Here is a 17,012-nt window from a genome sequence, read left to right on the forward strand (position 1 = left end):
GCAGGGGGCGGGGGTAAGATCTGTTCTAGACTGGATCCCCTGAGGTCTCAGGACTCCCCTATACCCCAGGACTGCCTTGTCCATCCACCCTCCTGTCCAAGGAGGACATCTGTGCAGGACTGAGCATAGCTTTTTTTTTTTTTTTTTTTTTAAAGATTTTATTTATTTATTTGACACAGAGAGAGAGATCATGAGTAGGCAGAGAGGCAGGCAGAGAGAGAGGGGGAAGCAGGCTCCCGCTGAGCAGGGAGCACAATGAGGGGCTCGATCCCAGGACCCTGAGATCATGACCTGAGCCGAAGGCAGAGCCTTAACCGACGGAGCCACCCAGGTGCCCCTGAGCATAGCTTCGGTGGCTGAAGAGCCTGGTTTCATGTCCAGCAGCCGCCATTCCCATATTCTCTTTTACTCGTTCATCAAACATCCCTGACTCCAGGTCCTGCCCGACCCTTGTGTGGGAGCCACAGAGCAGGGTCAGGCTGACTGCCACCCTCAGAGAGGTGAAAGAGACACAGACAGTGCTAGTCTGGGTGGGCTATACTGTGATGGACATAGACTTGGGCCCAGAGAAGGCAGGGAAGGCTTCTTCGAGGAGGGGGAATCCCCGGCTTGAAGACTAAGCTGCGACTGACCATGAAGTAAGGGGGAAAGTCACTTCAGGAAGACGGAGGAGTTTGTACAAAGGCCCTTGCAGAAGGCAGCAGGTGACATTTCAACAGAGAACAATGCCCCGTGGAGGGGCTGATTCTTCCAGGGACATGTCTGAACATCAGCTTGCTTTAAGTTAAAGTTTCTTAGCAGAGGGAAGAAGAAGCTGCTTTGCTGGGACTGGGCCACCCCTCAGAGCTCCCCCTGGGCCTTTCTGCTCTTCTGTGTCTGCTGCCACTGCTGGATCTTGGCAGGAAGCGTCTCCGTCCAGAAATGCACTCGGGCTTCTTTCAGCTTGCGGCCAACTCGTGGTGTCAGGCTGATTGCCAGGTATTGCCCCAGCTGGTTGTAGGAGGGCCAGAGAGGCAGCCCCTCACCATTGGGGTCCCTGGGAGGGAGGAATGAGTGAAGGCTAAGGCCTCCCGCACTATCCACTGGGGGAAGATTCGAGTCATCTAGGCCCAGAGTCAGGTGTGCCTGCCCATCACTCACCCTGTCCTGGCAAACTGAGTCCACTGAGCCATCATGGTGAGGCTCAGCTGCTTCTCCTCCTCTGTAGCTTCTGGAAAGGCTATGGGAGGAACAGACCTGGATCAGGCTCAGGTGGGTCCTGGAAAGAACCCAAGGGTCCCCAGTGCGGACTGGAGACATGTGTGCCTACAAGCCCCAGCCTAGCCCGTTGGAGCCTGTAGCCCAAGGATCGCCTGTCTCTGTGTCCTCACCCAGCAGGGAGCTCTCATCCATGAGGAAAGGACCCCCGAACATGAAGGCTATCTCAGCCCCATGGTCAGCCCTCACCCACTCCGGCTTGATCTTCGCGAAACAACTGGGTCGATGCTGGAACTCATAGAAAAAGATGGGGACTCCGGAACCTGTGGAGAGAGGGCTGCCTCAAGGTTCGGTACCCTCAGCCGGATGGCGTCCTGCCTTTGGCAGGCCCGGCTCGTAGTAACACCAATCCAGTAATGGTTCTGATGGTGACAACTTCACTGTCAGCAAGCACGTGCTGAGTACTTGCTGGTTGTCGCTCACCACGCCGCGCGCTTTCTGTGTCATCATTCATTTCACCCTCCTGGCAATAGACAAATTAGATGGTTACTGTCGCCGTTTTACAGATGAGGAAGCTAAGGCACAGACCGGCCAGGCATCTTGCTCAAGGTCACGAAGATAGGAGCTTGGAGCTGTTCTAGTGCTGTGTCAGGGACTAGCCACCAGGCTTGGAGGAAGCAAGGCTTCTCTCCCAGGAGAAGTGCTGAATGTGGGAAGAAATCACTCATGAGTCAGGTGAATCCCTGAGCGTTGGTGATGAGCCCTGCTGGGTGACCTTTGACGAGTCACTGAACCTCTCTGAGCCTTGGTTTACTCGCCTGCAGGGTGACCTGCCAGAGTCATGTCTGTGTCCTGGAGAGGAAGTGGGGTATGGGGGCAGCAGCAGGGTGTGGGCCATGTAGCCTGTGATACCCCAGCTCCTGGGCCAAAACGGGAAGGGTGGGGCAGGTGAACAGGGATAGGCTCACCTTGGAGGCTTCTAGAGAAATTCAGGATAGGTAAGATGATGATCATGTCAGCCAGAAACTCCTGGAAAGCATTGCGTTTGGCTTCTCTGTCGGAAATGTTGCCTAGGTATTCATCTATGACGCTGGGCATCACCTCAGGGGGCACATCCTGGGACAGAAGTCCAGGCTCAGGCTTGCTCTGGTCCCCCGGCCCCAGCAGACCCTCCCAAGAAGCCCCAAACCCTCCAGCATGGCCTCTTTCATATCCCAGGACTCATGTGCTTGGTGCCCCTGCCTCCCTTGGGGGTTCCAGATAGTGTCTGGGCAGGATCAGGTCAGATCTGGAGCCAAAGTGCCAGCTTGGCTGTGTGATCTCCAATAGGTTGAAAGTCGGTTCCTGTCTGGCAGAGCTGCCTGGCAGCTCATGTGAAGTTCCTGGCTAAGGGTTCTGGTGTTCAGGGACTGCCCGGTTGAACTTAACCAGGAAGTTAGTGAAAGAGCAAATCATGGGGGCTCCCCCAGAGCTCCAGAGAACAGGGATGAGGTGGTATGAATGGGGAGGACTCTGAGGGTTCCGAAGAAGGGAGGGAAATATGCATAGATTGAGCACCTTCTGAATACTAGCTTCCTGGTAGACTTTTCAAATACGGCATCCAGTTTCCTTAGGTGAGAAGTTTATCCTTGTTTACAGATGAAGAAATGGGCTCAAAGGCTAACTGCAGATAAGTAGCCAGGGTTGTGACTGGACTTCAGGTCCAAGTGGCTCCACATCTGACAGGATGGTCTTAACAGCGGAAGCTCTGGGATCAGACAGAGCTGGCAGAAGCTCTGCCTCTGCCCTTTACTTATTGTGAGACCTGGAGCCTCAGTTTCCTCATCTGCAAAGGGGGAATAGTGAAAACTTCTATTTCACAGGGTTATAATGAGGATTGAAGGAGATGAATGCGTGTCCTAGGGCGCAGCACAGGACAGTCTCCGGCACACAGTATGGGCTCATTAGGGGGTGGTCTATGAAGACAATGATGATGATCATCTTTCTTTGAGAAACACATTGACTCATGTCCAAGGGGATTTCTAGGTGGAACTAAAATTCAGCAGCTGAACCAAGGGGTTTGGCAGTGTGAGGGTAGCTGTGGGGGATGGAGGGAAGGAGGAAGAGGAGGGTGACCTATTATTCTGGATAGGATACCACTGGACTACCTCTTTCTCCCTTTTGACTCACCAAATCGGCCAAGTAGGGTCTCACTAGGGCCAATACTTCTTCTTTGCTCAACTGTTCCATCTTATCCAGGAAACCCCATGCCTGTGGGGACATCAAGGTCCTCTCATCACAGTCTTATCACCACCCACCCCCCACTCGCAACCAGGAGCAGACAGGTGTTCACGGCCCTGCGAACAGAGCCAAGTGTGACCAGGTGTCGTACGAGGGCCCACAGGGGAAGTTAAAATGCTGTTTTTAAAGTGCAATGTTGGGGGCGCCTGGGTGGCTCAGTGGGTTAAAGCCTCTGCCTTCGGCTCAGGTCATGATCCCAGGGTCCTGGGATCGAGCCCCACATCGGGCTCTCTGCTCAGCAGGAAGCCTGCTTCCTCCCTCTCTCTCTGCCTGCCTCTCTGCCTGCTTGTGATCTCTGTCTGTCAAATAAATAAATAAAAATAAAATATTAAAGAGCAATGTTGTCTTTATATGTTACAGTTTTAAGGGCATAGTCTCTGGGTTCAAATCCCAGCTCTGCTACTTTCTAGGTGCATGACCTAGGCCTATTACTTAAACTCTCTGTCTCAGTTTCTTAATCTGTGAAAAAGAAATGACAATAACCAACTTCATAGGATTATGAAAACCGAGGTTGCAAATATAAGGACCTGAATTACAGTAAACACTATGGAAACATTAGTTATTGAAGTTAGTTTCATGGCTACAAGGCTGTTTGCTAATCTTTGTGGAAATAGGAACAGAAAACCCACAGATGAGTAAACACAATGACTGTATACCCAAAAGGGGATATTAATTGCACTAAAAAGTAAAGGACTAAACTAAAGGCCACAGTAGCTAAAGGTGCAAATACCTTAAAAATGATGGTCTACAAGAACAACAGACAAATCAGTTGTGTTTCCACATACCAGCAATGAACAATCTGAAGATGATGTGTAGAAAACTATTTCATTTACGATAGCATCAAAAATAAAATAGTTGGAAATCCACTTCATTAATAAAGTGCAAGACTTGTACGTTAAAAACTCAAAAATATAATTGAGGAGAATTAAAGAGGACCTATGTAAATGGGAAGACAGCCTATGTTCACGGGTTGGAAGACATCATCTTGTTACGATGGCAATTCTTCCTAAATTTAACTATAGATTCAGCGTGATCCCTATCAAAATCTCAGCCACTTTTGGGGGGGGGGCAGAAATTGACAAGCTGGTCAGAATTCATATGGAAATGCAAGCAACCCAGAATAACCAGAACAATTGTTAGGGGTTTATTTGTGTCTCCACAAAGAGATATGTGCAATCGTAACCCCCAGTATTGCAGAATGTAACCTTATTTAGAGATGGGGACGTTAGAGAGGTAGTCAAGTTAAGATGATTACAAAGGTAATCGTTAGGCTGGGTCCTAGTCCAATATGACTAGTGTCCTCGTAAAAAGGGGCAATTCGGACACAGAGACGGATGGTACAAAGGGAGGACTATGTGAAGACAGAGGGAGAATGCCATCCATAAGCCAAGAGCTGTGGATGCCTGAAGCTACCAGAAACTAGTGAAGAGGCATGGATTCTCTTACAGTACTCTGGAGGAACCAATCCTGCTAACGCCTTGATTTCAGACTTCTAGCCTCTCAAATTGTGAGACAATTAATTTCTGTTCTCTAAGTGCCGCCCCCCCCCCGCCCCACACTGTAGTCCTTTGTTGTAACTCTAGCAAAGTAATGCAGCCATCTGAACAAGAAGAAGAAAATTGGAGGGCTCACACTTCCCCATTTCAAAACTTAGTACAAAACTGTAGTAATCAGGATAGTGCCGTATTGGCATAAGGATAGACATATAAATTAATGAAATAGAACTGAGAGTCCAGAAGTAAGCCTTTACATTTACGGTCAATGATTTTCCGTAAGGGCACCAAGACATTTCAATAAGGAAAGAAAAGTTTTTTTAAACAAATGATTCAGGAACAGTTGGATAACTACATGCAAAAGAATCCCTACCTTAAACCATATACAGAATTAACTTTAGATGAATCACAGACCTAAATATAAGAGCTAAGACTATAAAATTCTTTGAGAAAAACATAGAGGTAAATCTCGATGACTTTGGATTAAGCAATCACTTCTTAGATATTACTCCAAAAGCACAGGCACAAAAGAAAATAAATCAGATGTAATCGAAATGAAAGTTTTTTGTGTTGTAAATGATACCATAACAAAGTGAAAAGACAACCCATGGAATGGAAAAAAAAGGACTTGCAAATCACATATCTGATAAGGGACTTGTATCTAGAATACATGAAAAACTCTTTGGTTCAACAATAAAAAGGCCATGCAATTTTAAAACCGGCAAAAGATTTTAAAAGACATTTCTTCAAAGAAGATATAAAAATGGCCAATAAGCACATAAAAAGACGCTCAACATCCTAAGTAATCAGGGAAATGCAAATCAAAACCACAATGAGATACCACTTCACACCCACTAGGATGACTATAATGAGAGCTAACGAGTATTGAAATGGGAAATGGAGCAGCCACTTTGGAAAACAGACAGGTCCTCAAAGAATTGAACAGAGTTCCTGTAGGACCCAGCAATTCCCCTCCTAGGTAAATAACCAAGAGAAATTAAAACATAAACATGTACATGAATGTTCAGGGTAGCATTACCCATAATAGCCAAAAGGGTGGAAACCACCCAAATGCCTATGAACTGATGAATGGCTAAACAAATCGTACTATATCCATACTAGGCACTGATCAGTCGTAAAAAAGTAGGACGTGCTGATACATGCTACGACATGGAAGAACTTGGAAACATCCTATGAGATGAAAGAGGTCAGACCAAAAAACCCATATTGTAGATTGTATATTGTAGAATTCTATTTATTTGAAATGTCTAGGGGATGCCTGGCTGGCTCAGTTGGTGGAGCACTTGACTCTTGATGTCAGGTCTGTGAGTCTGAGCCCCACTTCGGGTGTAGACATTGCTGGGAATGTCTAGAATAGGCAAATCCACAGATTTGACAGAAAGTGCATTAGTGGTTGCCAGGGGCTGGGGGAGGTGGGATGGGAAGTGACAGCCAACAGGTAAGGGCTGCATTTTAGGGTGATGTAAAGGTTCTGGAATAAGATAGTGGTGATGGTGGCACAATTTTGTGGATATACGAAAGCCCACTGAATGATATACTTTTTAAAAGGGTACGTTTTATGGTATGGAAATTACATCTCAATAAAGTTGGTATTTTAAAAATTACAGTCTGCAAATGCTGGTAAAGTTGCAACAAAACCTGGGAACTCAAGTTGCCGGCCGTGCCATTGAAACTGGCGTAGCAACTTCGCCAAGTGCTATGCCAGTGGTAATGCCTAAGAGATGGAGAGGGCTCCATAAGGGGTCTGGACTACTTTCCACGGCTAAAGCTTCCACCATGGACATCCAGTAAATGTCTAGTCGGCTGAGAAATATACAGTTGCCCATAGGGATAACAAGGAGAGTAAAGAGAATGCCTGCACCGTGAGAAGGTGAGCAGTACCCTGAGCCACCCAATTCCTGAGAAGCATCTGTGGCCACAAAGTCCCAGGCACAGGGTTCTGTACCAGGGAGGCTTGCCTGGGGCCTTGGGAGCCAGCCAGCTTGGCTCTTTCTCACCATTCAATTCATGGCTCTAAGTTGATGATGTGGGGCCAAGGCTGCCTGCCAGGGTCCAGGGCACTGCTTCCCCCAAACACTCTTCTGCCATTACACACACACACACACACACACACTGCACACACATACCTGGCCTAGATACTTCTATAAGTTTTGTCCTTGAGTGTCAAGATTGTATGAGCCTGTTATCCAGCAAATACCCTCATGTCTTTCTTGGAGAGGAATTCCAAAGGAAGAAATCAAAGGACAAGAGCTACAGATGTGCAGATGTTCACTGCCTTATTCACTTCGGTCATAAAAACTACAAAGTGCCCAAATGTGGAAATTAAGGAATATTACGATGAGACCCCCCCCCCTTTGTAAGTTTTGCAGGCATTAAAGTCCATCACCGTAAAGATGGGTAGAAGAAAGAGAATGATAGGAAAGAAGCTCAGAAGGAAAGCATCATCTTAACACTTTGTGTGGGGAGTTCTGTGCACCTGGAAGGGACGGTAAGGCACTTGGGCCATGATGTCCCCCACTGGTTTATTGTTGTCTGGAACCTGAAAGTCTCAGGTAATTAGCCTCCCAGGTACAGAGACATACTAACCAGTCTCATAGAGCTTGATGTATAAACCAGACACCAAGGCAAGAATATGCTGCGAATCAGTGTTGCCCAGAAGGCTACTTTGTGCAAGAGCCTGGTCCCCAAGCATTTGCTTTTGGAAAATTAATCTGGGTAACCTCAAGCAAGTCCCATAAACCTCCCTGAACTTTACTTTCTCACCTATCAAATGGGAGTGTCAGCTCACAGGCTGCCGTGATGGTGTTGGGGCGGCAGAGGACTGACTGGGGCGGGGCCTTCAAAGCACAAGAGCCAGATGATACTCACCCTGGGGATGAGCCAGGCAAACTCATGATTGTTGAACCCTATGAGGAAGGGCACAGAGTGGAAGTGTCTTTCCCTCAAGAGTTCCATGGGGCTCTTGGGAAAGAAGGTTCCATCAACGGTGTAGAAAGCTGTCATGTTCTGCAGGAGAAAGCAAGGCACAGGTCTTCCCAATCAGGCCCATGCCCTAAAAAGATGGCATCTGGGGCTCAACCGGCTGCATGTCTGGGTGGCTGAGCCTTAGAGGAGATAGAGATCACCAGGGTTGGAGGACCAGGAGGAATAGGGAGCCCAAGCAAAGGATGCTTCCAAGCAGACCTCTTTCCTAGAAGAGGTGGCCCTCCATTCATGCGCCCAGGCCTGGCTGGGCCCTCCACCCCTTTCCCTCAGGGGAGGCTGCCCTGAGCCTCACCCCAGACTGCTGACAGTTTCTCGGCTCCCACAAGAGCAGGACGGACCCCTCTGTCCCATTCCTGCCACCGCCCCCTGAGAGGTAGGCATACCGTCTTTATGTTAAGGATCTGCTCTTTGTTTGGCCTCTGCCGAAGACACTGCAACATCTCAGCCGAGGAGGCGGAGCGGCAGCCCAGGAAGTCTGCGAAGCCCTTGGGGACAGACAAGAGCCTTGCCTCTCCCTCCCCCATCAACCCCCACCTTCCAGCCCTCTGCCTCTTGTACACACAGGGTGTATCGGTAGGAAAGATGGGCAGTGATGTCAGAGATGGGGCCTTGGGACTGGCCAGAGACCTGCCACTAACCCGAGGAACCCAAGGCTTCCTTGCCCACCACCTTGGGTTGTCCCCAGGCACCCTATGTGTCTCCCACTGCATCATACTGTCATTATTTGTGTGGGTAGTGGAGTCCCCTTACCCCTCTGAGAACAATATCATTATCTAGTTAACTCTATTCCCAGAGCCAGTGGGCTCAGTCAAGCTGTGCAGAGTGAACAAGGAAATGAGACAGGGTTCAGAGAGAAGGGATTCCAGCAGGGCTAGTGTAACAGGGAGGGGACAACAGGGGTGCCGGGCTGGGGGGGTATCAGCAGGAAGGGAGGCACTGGTGATTTTCTGAGCCTCCATGGACATTGTGCTTCTTTCATCCCAGTGGGGCCCTCTCCGCCAACAGAGGTAGGGAGCTCCCTACCAATGACACCCTCTGGGACTTCAGGGCAAGCACAGGGCAGGCTGGGGCTGGCCCATGTTGGGTGAGAGAGAATGAAAGAAATGCAGACCTGAGCCAGGACACTTGGGTTAGAATCCAGTAACTTCGGGGTGGTGATGACTCCACTTTGTGCGATGGCTCTGTGGAACAGTCCTGCAGCCAGCGGGGACAGGACCTGGGTGCCGTGTGGAGGACAGGGGGCTGTCAGGGGTGGGCAGAGACCCTGGGAGGTCTGGGGCCACGGGAGATATGGCTGCTAGACTCCTGTGGAGACTCACCAGGGCAGAGACGATGCAGGAGCCAGCAGAGGTGCCTGAGATGGTGACAGAGTTGGGGTCACCTCCAAAAGGGGAGATGTTCCCCTGCACCCACTGCAGAGCAGCCACGACATCTAGGAAGCCCCAGTTGCCAGGCGCATGCTCGTCCCCAGTGCTAGGGAGCCGGGGGTGGGGTGGGGTGGGGGGCAGTCATTAGCGTAGGCTGGCTGGCTTGTCCTCAACCTTTAACCAACTCCCAGGATGGCAGACCTTCCCCTTTCCCCAAGTCTGGCCTGGCGAGGAGGCAGGCTTAGGAGCCCCCTGCCCCGCCTGTAGTGTGGATGTGCCCAGCTGGGGACTGCCAGAGCTCAGTGCTCCTTGTCCCCAACCCTTGCTGGGATGCTGTCGCCAGGCCAGGAGTCAACACTTCTGTCCAAAGGACCAAGTTCTCTGTATAACTCTGGGCATGGGGGAGGGGCCCTTGGTCTCCAGCCACCCCGCTTGCATGAGAAATCTGCATTCAAGCTCTGCACCCCTATCCCAGTTCTCCAACGGGTCTCCCAACTGGCCTCGGCCCACTGCCAGCAAGGCCCTCCCCCAGGCTGGCCACCTCACCTGAGGAAGCCAAGGTAGCCCAGACGGTACTGGACAGTGACCACTACCACATCCCCGTAGGCAGCTAGGGCTGACCCGTCTTGGGAGGTGGCAGTGCCGGTCACCAGAGAGCCACCATGGAACCACACCATGACCTGGAGAGAGGCCATGGGGCAGTGACCCCCAGCTCCTGGGACACCAGCTGCCCTCCCATCAACCCACGGTGTTCTTGGGACCTCTGTGACAGTATGGGAACAGGGCTGGGGAGAGGACAGGCCAGGCGGAGCTGCAGGTGTAGACAGGGCCCTCGGGATTGCACACCGGCCGTCCGGCCCCTGCAGTGGCCTCAGCTGGGCTGTAGATGTTGAGGATGAGGCAGTCCTCTGAAACAGGGAAGAGCTGGTGCTTTCCATTCAAACCAAATCTGTTATTTTCCGCTCTCTCCAGATTCTGCAGGCACCTGAAGCCATGGATGAGCCCGAGGGCCAGAGGGTCAGCCCACCAGCCCCGACATCTAGACCCCTGCCGCCCACCAGCTCGTCCACCTGCAAGGGGCTACTCACATGGCAGGGGCAGTGTTGGCGTCCCGCACACCCTGCCAGGGCTGTGCGGGGCGTGGGGCTGAGAACCGGCCTTGCCCCAGCGGTGCCTGGGCGAACGGGATGCCCAGGAAGACATTCACCAGGCGGTCTGTGCCCTTCACGGCCACCTGCCGGCCTCGCACGCGGCCCAGGGTGGTGTCCACTTCAGGCTGTGTGACCTTAGGCCCTGCGGGCAGGACAGAGGGCCAGCGAATGAGTTTGCAGCCTCCACAGGTTGATGGTGGGAGGGAGGCGAATGGACTCACTAAACATCGGTTCTTGGAGTACCTGCTCTGTGAGCTGTGTTCGGAGCACTCAGCACCCAGCGCAGTGACTAGCCTTCCCAGCAAGCCTGGGGGATGGGCCTTAGGATGACTCCCCACTTTCTCCTCCCCCCTCATAGGTCTGCCAGTCTCCTCTAGGCCAACCAATCCCCGGAGGGCGAACTAGGCTCTCCTGGGACCCACAGACCTGCCATGGGGCTTTGGGCCATTGAGCTAGCCGTTCACCCTCGGATTTCTCATCTGCTAAATTAAGTGTAATAACCACATCATTTTGTTTTCTTTATTTTGATGCCCTGCAGACTCTGGAGGGACTACGCACGTTCCAGGGCTGGCCAGTTCTTAGAGCTAATAAACAATCCCCGGAAAGGTGTCTTTCAGATGCAAACCAACCAATCCGGAGCCTGAGCCCCCAGCCACCTCCTCTGGGCTTCTCAGATTTCCCACCAATAACCCCTTCCCTAATCACACCGGGGGCCAGATACCAGATAAGGAAGGACAGCCCATGCCCCAGAGCCTACCGAGAATATTTGAATTAGCCTCTCCAGAAGCTGCTTAGCCACCTGGCCGTTTCCTTCTGCGAAAAATAAAGGCTCTTGCCCACGTTTTCCCTTCCCCTCTTCTGCCTCTTTTTTTTTTTAAATAAAGATTTTAATTCATTTTTTTGAAAGACAGAGATCACAAGTAGACAGAAAGGCAGGCAGAGAAAAAGGAAGGGAAGCACGCTACCTGCTGAGCAGAGAGCCAGATGCGGGGCTCAATCCCAGGACCCTGGGATTATGACCTGAGCCGAAGGTAGAGGCTTTAACCCACTGAGCCACTCAGGCTCCCCGCTCTTCTGCCTCTTGACTGACCCGGTGCTTCCCTGCATGCTGCTTGTTTCTAGAGCTGTGAGGAAATCTTTCCTGACCCTCACTCCTATGGCTGTGTCTTGCTGATTAATCAAATCCTGGGTGCCCTGAAAACATAAGGACGAACAGGTCCTTTGGAGGCTTGCTCTGGAGAGCACACACGACTGCAAGGGCAGTGGCTCTGCCCAGAGATGATGCACACCACCCCAGCCATTTCTCAGAACTGAGGGCTTCTTCCCCGAGCAGGCTGCCCACCCCTCCCTGTCCCTACCTCCCTTTTGTCCCCTCCACCCAAGTCCTCCCAGCAACCCCGAAGCCCCCACCTGGGTAGGCTCTGCCTGCATATCTTACCAGTGGCTGTGACAGGGAACACGAGGAGCAGCCAGGCCACCCAGGGTAGGACCCTGGACCCACTTTGTACCACTGTCCCCATGCTCCTCACAACTAACTGGGATCAGAAGTGGTGGAAGGTATGGTAAAGCCCTATCTTTGGCACAACCAATCTCTGAAGGGTTATGTTATAAAAAACCTCAGTGGACCTCCCCATCTGGCTGGTGACCAGCTCTAGGACCCAGTACCTCTACCCAAGTTGGGGAGGGAGGGTTCAGAGATCCACTGCAGGGGCATGGATGACGTGATATTTCCCCGGGGGGGGGGGTGCGCGGTGGGGGGGGGTGGCTGGCGGGCGGGCATGGGGGAAGGGAAAGAGCCTGAACTTTGGAGCTCCGAAGCCCTGGGCTCAAATTCCAGCTCTCCTGACTCAGTGAACTCCACCAGGTCCTGTGTGCTCACTGCAAGAGACACACAGCACCCATCCAAGGGAATGGTGGCCAGGAACTGTGCTGCAGTTCCAAGGGAGCCCATGGCTTGGGGCAGGGGCTGGTGTCCAGTCCTACTAGTCAAGGGGGTGCCTGAGCCTCCTGATGTTGGATACAGGGAATTGAAGGTGATATTATTTGTTTTCTTTTGTTTTGTTTTAAATTGAGGTTAAATTTATATAACATACAATTAACCATTTTAAAGTATATAATTCAGTGGCACTTAGTGTATTTGCAATTTTGTGCAAATACCACATCTCTCTAGTTACAAAACTCTTTCATTACTTCTGCAAAATATCCCATACCTGTTCAATAATCACTCCCATTGCTACACGCTCCCCCATCTCCTGATAACCTGATAACCATTCATCTGCTTGCTGCTTCCCTGGATTTCCCTGTCCAGGATCTAGCCCATAATAACCATGCAATAGGTGACCCTTTGTGTCCAGGTTCCTTCACTTAGCGTAATGTTTCCGAGGCTCATTCATATTATGGCACATATTAGTACTTCGGTCCATTTTATGGCTGAATAATAATATTTCACTCTATGGCTCTATCACAATTTGTTTTTCCGTTCATTCAATGATGGGCATTTGGGTGGTTTGTACCTTTTGACTATTCTGAGTAATGCTGCCGCAGACACTGGTATACCAGTTTTTCTGAGTTCCTGGGTTTTCATTTCTCTTGGCTGTATACACTTAGGAATGGCATTGTCATCCCCTGGTAATTCTGTGTTTAATGTCTCAAAGGACTGGCAAGCTCTCTTCCATTGTGGCTGGCTGATACTCTTGTAAAGCCTCAGTGCCTTGGGCCTAGGTGGCCCTGCCATGGGGCTCCAGGTCCAAGGATGCCCTGGGTGTATTTGGGGTGTGATTTTCTCCTGTCAGCCCCCCCTCTCTTGAGGCTCCTCAAGTAACAGGGAAGAAGCCGGGCACTGCCCTCAAGGGGCCCCCGGACTCCTGGCAGGAGGTGTAGGACCTATTTTATATTTCTATTTTAGCCAGAGGCTTCCACCGAGGTTAAACAATAACTTTGTTGTTTAACCCTTAAACTGTCCCTGCTCCTCTTCCCCCAGGGGACTTAAAAACAAGTCCTGGAAACCAGCTCCAGGTGTGGAGGCCACAAAAAACAAGGCTGTACCCACCTGAGTCTAGCCCTGACATAAGTACAGCCATCTTGGCAAAGCAAAAGCTGGCACCTTGCACTGTAAGAGTGGGTTAGCATAAGAATGGCCATCCTGAAGGCCAGGAAGCCATTTTACTGAGCATCCCTAACAGGCCGATACTGGGTACGTGACTTGAGATAAGAGAAACTAGCTAAAACCTGGGAAAACAACTTAATCATATACCACCAGGGCGGTTAGGTGGTGGCTCCACAGGGACCAGATGTTAATAAAAAACAAATAGTTAACTTGCAGAGATCACAAACCTGCAAGACAGGAGTCTCCCTCGGTTTACAAATGTCCTAGTGATTTACAACAAAGAAGCCATCTTCTCAATAGCCCAATTTCCAGAGACAAATAGCTCAGTTCCTTGAGGCCTAAGGTCACCCTCCCCACCATAAAACTGAAGGAGACTGAGGCAGAGGGAAAGGTAAATAAAGTTAAATTTCTTCTAAACCTAAATCTCACTTAACCACCAGGGTGATGCCGGGGTGGCAAAAAGTTAAACAAAGTTAAACTGTCAAAGTGAGGCACAAGATATGTATGTAGCTATGAAAAAGTGCCTTGAAAATGCTATGTAAACCATTGGCTTTGAGTGCTCGGGGTCCTTGTTGAAACCCACTGCGCCGGGCAGATACTTGGACCCCAGCTAGCTGGAAATAAACCTCGCTGTGTGACTTACATTATCGAGAGTGTTCTCTGTCTCATTGAGGGGTGGTCCACTCCGTACCCTAACAGAGGCTCTGAGGTCTGCAGAGAGAATGGAAAAAGAGGAGCTGGAAGCTTCTTATTCACAACTCAAATCCTCCTCCGAATCCCGGGATGACGTAGTTGAAGGGCCAGACCTCCTGTGTTCAAATCCGGGCCCCGCCGAGCGCTGGCTGTGCCACGTTGTACCCAGAGCCCTGGGTCTGGTTTTGCCGTCTGTGAAACAGTGACGATCCTAGGAAGCACCTCACAGGGTCTGAGATTACATGTGTGAAAACACAAGACACAGAACCAGAGTCCCTGGAAGCCTGTTCTTGCCACAGGCTGGGCAGTCTGTCGGGGCGGGGTGGGGGGTGTCTGTCTCTCTGGGACAGCCTCTAGCCCACGTAAAGGCAGGACTCACCTCTGGGCCTTAGTGTCAGGAGCATGGCTGGCTGGGAGTCGGCCTGGTGTGGGGGATGTGTGGGAGTGTGAGGCTCTGGCAAATATTTACTGATTCAAACAGAAGTGCTGACTCAGTGAGGAGCTGGGTGAGGGTCATGCCTAGACAACATGGCAGATTCTCTCCTGGGGTTCCAGCTGGCACTCAGAGCTGGAGAGGCCCAGGGTCAAACTTCCCTCTGTGAAAAATAACCAGTGCACCTCCCTGGACTGTCTTAGGCAGCCTCTCAGGTGGGGCCCATTCCTCTCCCTGCACCTTCATCCATTGGTACATGCAGCAGAGCAGGAGCAAGGAGGGGAGAGAGACAGAGACAGGGACAGAGACAGAGAAAGACACTGAAACAGGGAACAAGCACAGCAAGATACCACTACACACCCGCTACAATTAATCAACGGCGGAAGACGGGTAAGACCGAGCATGGACAAGGCTAGGGAGCAATTAAAATCCCCATAGATGGCTGGTGGGGCATAAACATGTCACTTTGGAAGACAGCTTGGCATTTTCTTTAAAAGTTAAACATGCGGGGGTGGGGGGCGCCTGGATGGCTCAGTGGGTTAAAGCCACTGCCTTCGGCTCAGGTCATGATCTCAGGGTCCTGGGATTGAGCCCCACATCGGGCTCTCTGCTCAGCAGGGAGCCTGCTTCCTCCTCTCTCTCTGCCTGCCTCTCTGCCTACTTGTGATCTCTCTCTCTGTCAAATAAATAAAATCTTAAAAAAAAAAAAAAGTTAAACATGAGGGGCTCCTGGGTGGCTCAGTGGGTTAAAGCCTCTGTCTTCCACTCAGATCATGATCTCAGGGTCCTGGGATGGAGCCCTGCATCTGCATGGGTGCTCTGCTCAGCGGGGAGCCTGCCTCCCTCTCACTCTCTGCCTGCCTCTCTGCCACCTTGTGGTCTCTGTCAAATAAATAAATAAAATCTTAAAAAAAAAAAAAAAAAGTTAAACACGCACTTGCCCTATAACCCAGCAATTCCACTCAGCTATTTTCCCCAAAGAAATGAAAACATTGGGCACCCGGTGGTTCAGTCACTAAAGTGTCTGCCTTCAGCTCAGGTCATGATCCCAGGGTCCTGTGATCCAGCCCCACATTGGCTCCTTGCTCAGCAGGGAGTCTGCTTCTCCTTCTCCCTCTGCCCCTTCTCACCCGCTTTTGTGCTCTCTCCCTCTCAAACAAATTAAATAAAATCTTAGAAAAAAAAAAAAAAAGAAAACATGTCCACACAAAGACCTGTCTGAAAATGTTCACAGCAACTTTAATAAAAATAGCCAAAAAATAGAAATCACTTAAACATCCATTTAATTGGTGGATAGAAAAAATGTAGCACGGCACATATGGAATACTACTTTGCAATAAAAAGGAAATCACTGGTTGAATCTCAGAAACATTATGTTAAGTGACAGAAACCGGTAATAAATGATTCCACTTCTATGACATTCTAGAGAAGGCAAACTATTGCAATAGAAAGTAATTTGGTGGCTATGTTGGACCAGGGTCAGGGCAGTGACTGACTGCAAAAGGGCACGAAGAAACTCTTTGGAGCAACAGAAACATTCTAAAACTTGAGGGATGCCTGGGAGACTCAGTTGGCTGAGTATCTGCCTTTAACTCAGATCATGATCCCAGGGTGCTGGGATCGAGTCCTGCGTAAGGCTCCTTTCTCAGCGGGGAGCCTGCTTCTCCCTCTGCCTGCTTTGCCAGCCACTCCCCCTGCTTGTGCTCTTTCTGAAAAATAAAAAAAATGTTAAAAAAAAGAAATATTCTAAAACTTGATGTGATGGTGGTTGTATGTCTCCTATATGCAGCCAGCTTTGTGAAACCATACACCTAAAGTGGGCGAATTTAATTATATGTAAATTATTCCACAATAAAACTGTTTAAAAAATAAGACTCAGAAACGAATACTGGGAACCCACTTTTGGAAAGTGTATCGTGCATCTGCAGGACTGAAAAACATACAGAGGCGTGCGCTCAGTAAATGCTTCCAGGAGGCAGGAGCTGCGTTATGCACCAGTGGCCGCTAACAGGAAAGCCCCGCCCCTCTCCCTAGTTTTAAGTTTATCCTTGTCTGCCATCTCCACCCTTCAGGGCCAGTCTTCCGGAGTCTCTATGGTTGGGCTCACAGGCAGTGGAGGGAAAGAAGGGGACTTTCCTCCTGGAAAATCTAGTGCCTGGAGAGGGCAAGTTGGTCAGAGGCAGGGGCTTAGCAGGACTCCTTGGTCTATGAGAAGAAGGATATAGCCTCTGAGAGACAGAGTAAAAGTGCTTTGGTGGAACAAAGAGGCAGAGTGAACATAATCAG

The 17,012-nt window shown here is 50.3% G+C and overlaps 1 protein-coding gene across 4 annotated transcripts; it reads right to left on the bottom strand.

The window, feature by feature from the left end:
- Window positions 1-227: 227 nt before the first annotated feature.
- CES3 (carboxylesterase 3) lies at window positions 228-15,282 on the bottom strand. 4 transcript variants are annotated; one of them, XM_045988389.1, is made up of 14 exons: window positions 14,673-15,282; window positions 14,244-14,504; window positions 10,432-10,636; window positions 10,190-10,328; window positions 9,890-10,023; window positions 9,296-9,449; window positions 9,088-9,192; window positions 8,360-8,461; window positions 7,860-7,997; window positions 3,367-3,447; window positions 2,166-2,313; window positions 1,371-1,520; window positions 1,141-1,219; window positions 228-1,036 (listed from the first exon to the last, which is right to left on the bottom strand). In XM_045988389.1, coding segments are annotated over exons 3-14 (1,428 nt in total). In that variant the 5' UTR covers window positions 10,434-10,636; window positions 14,244-14,504; window positions 14,673-15,282; the 3' UTR covers window positions 228-840. The 4 variants fall into 4 exon arrangements, with proteins under 4 accessions (XP_045844345.1, XP_045844346.1, XP_045844342.1 ...); XM_045988390.1 differs by lacking the exon at window positions 14,673-15,282 and having other exon boundaries at window positions 14,244-14,311; window positions 14,407-14,557; XM_045988386.1 differs by lacking the exon at window positions 14,673-15,282 and having other exon boundaries at window positions 14,244-14,566.
- Window positions 15,283-17,012: the final 1,730 nt, after the last annotated feature.

The sequence above is a fragment of the Meles meles genome, chromosome 19 (genome assembly GCF_922984935.1).
Source record: "Meles meles chromosome 19, mMelMel3.1 paternal haplotype, whole genome shotgun sequence".
Classification (NCBI taxonomy): domain Eukaryota; kingdom Metazoa; phylum Chordata; class Mammalia; order Carnivora; family Mustelidae; genus Meles; species Meles meles.

What these genes read in the sequence shown, in the direction of transcription:
- CES3 (XM_045988385.1), bottom strand. Translation starts at nt 12,014, where the DNA reads ATGGGGACAGTGGTACAAAGTGGGTCCAGGGTCCTACCCTGGGTGGCC. An exon ending in TTGCCTGGCTCATCCCCAGG is followed by an intron (nt 3,448 to 7,859) that starts GTGAGTATCATC and finishes ATGTCCCCACAG; the next exon opens with GCATGGGGTTTCCTGGATAA. An exon ending in ACTCAGTTTGCCAGGACAGG is followed by an intron (nt 1,037 to 1,140) that starts GTGAGTGATGGG and finishes CCTCCCTCCCAG; the next exon opens with GGACCCCAATGGTGAGGGGC.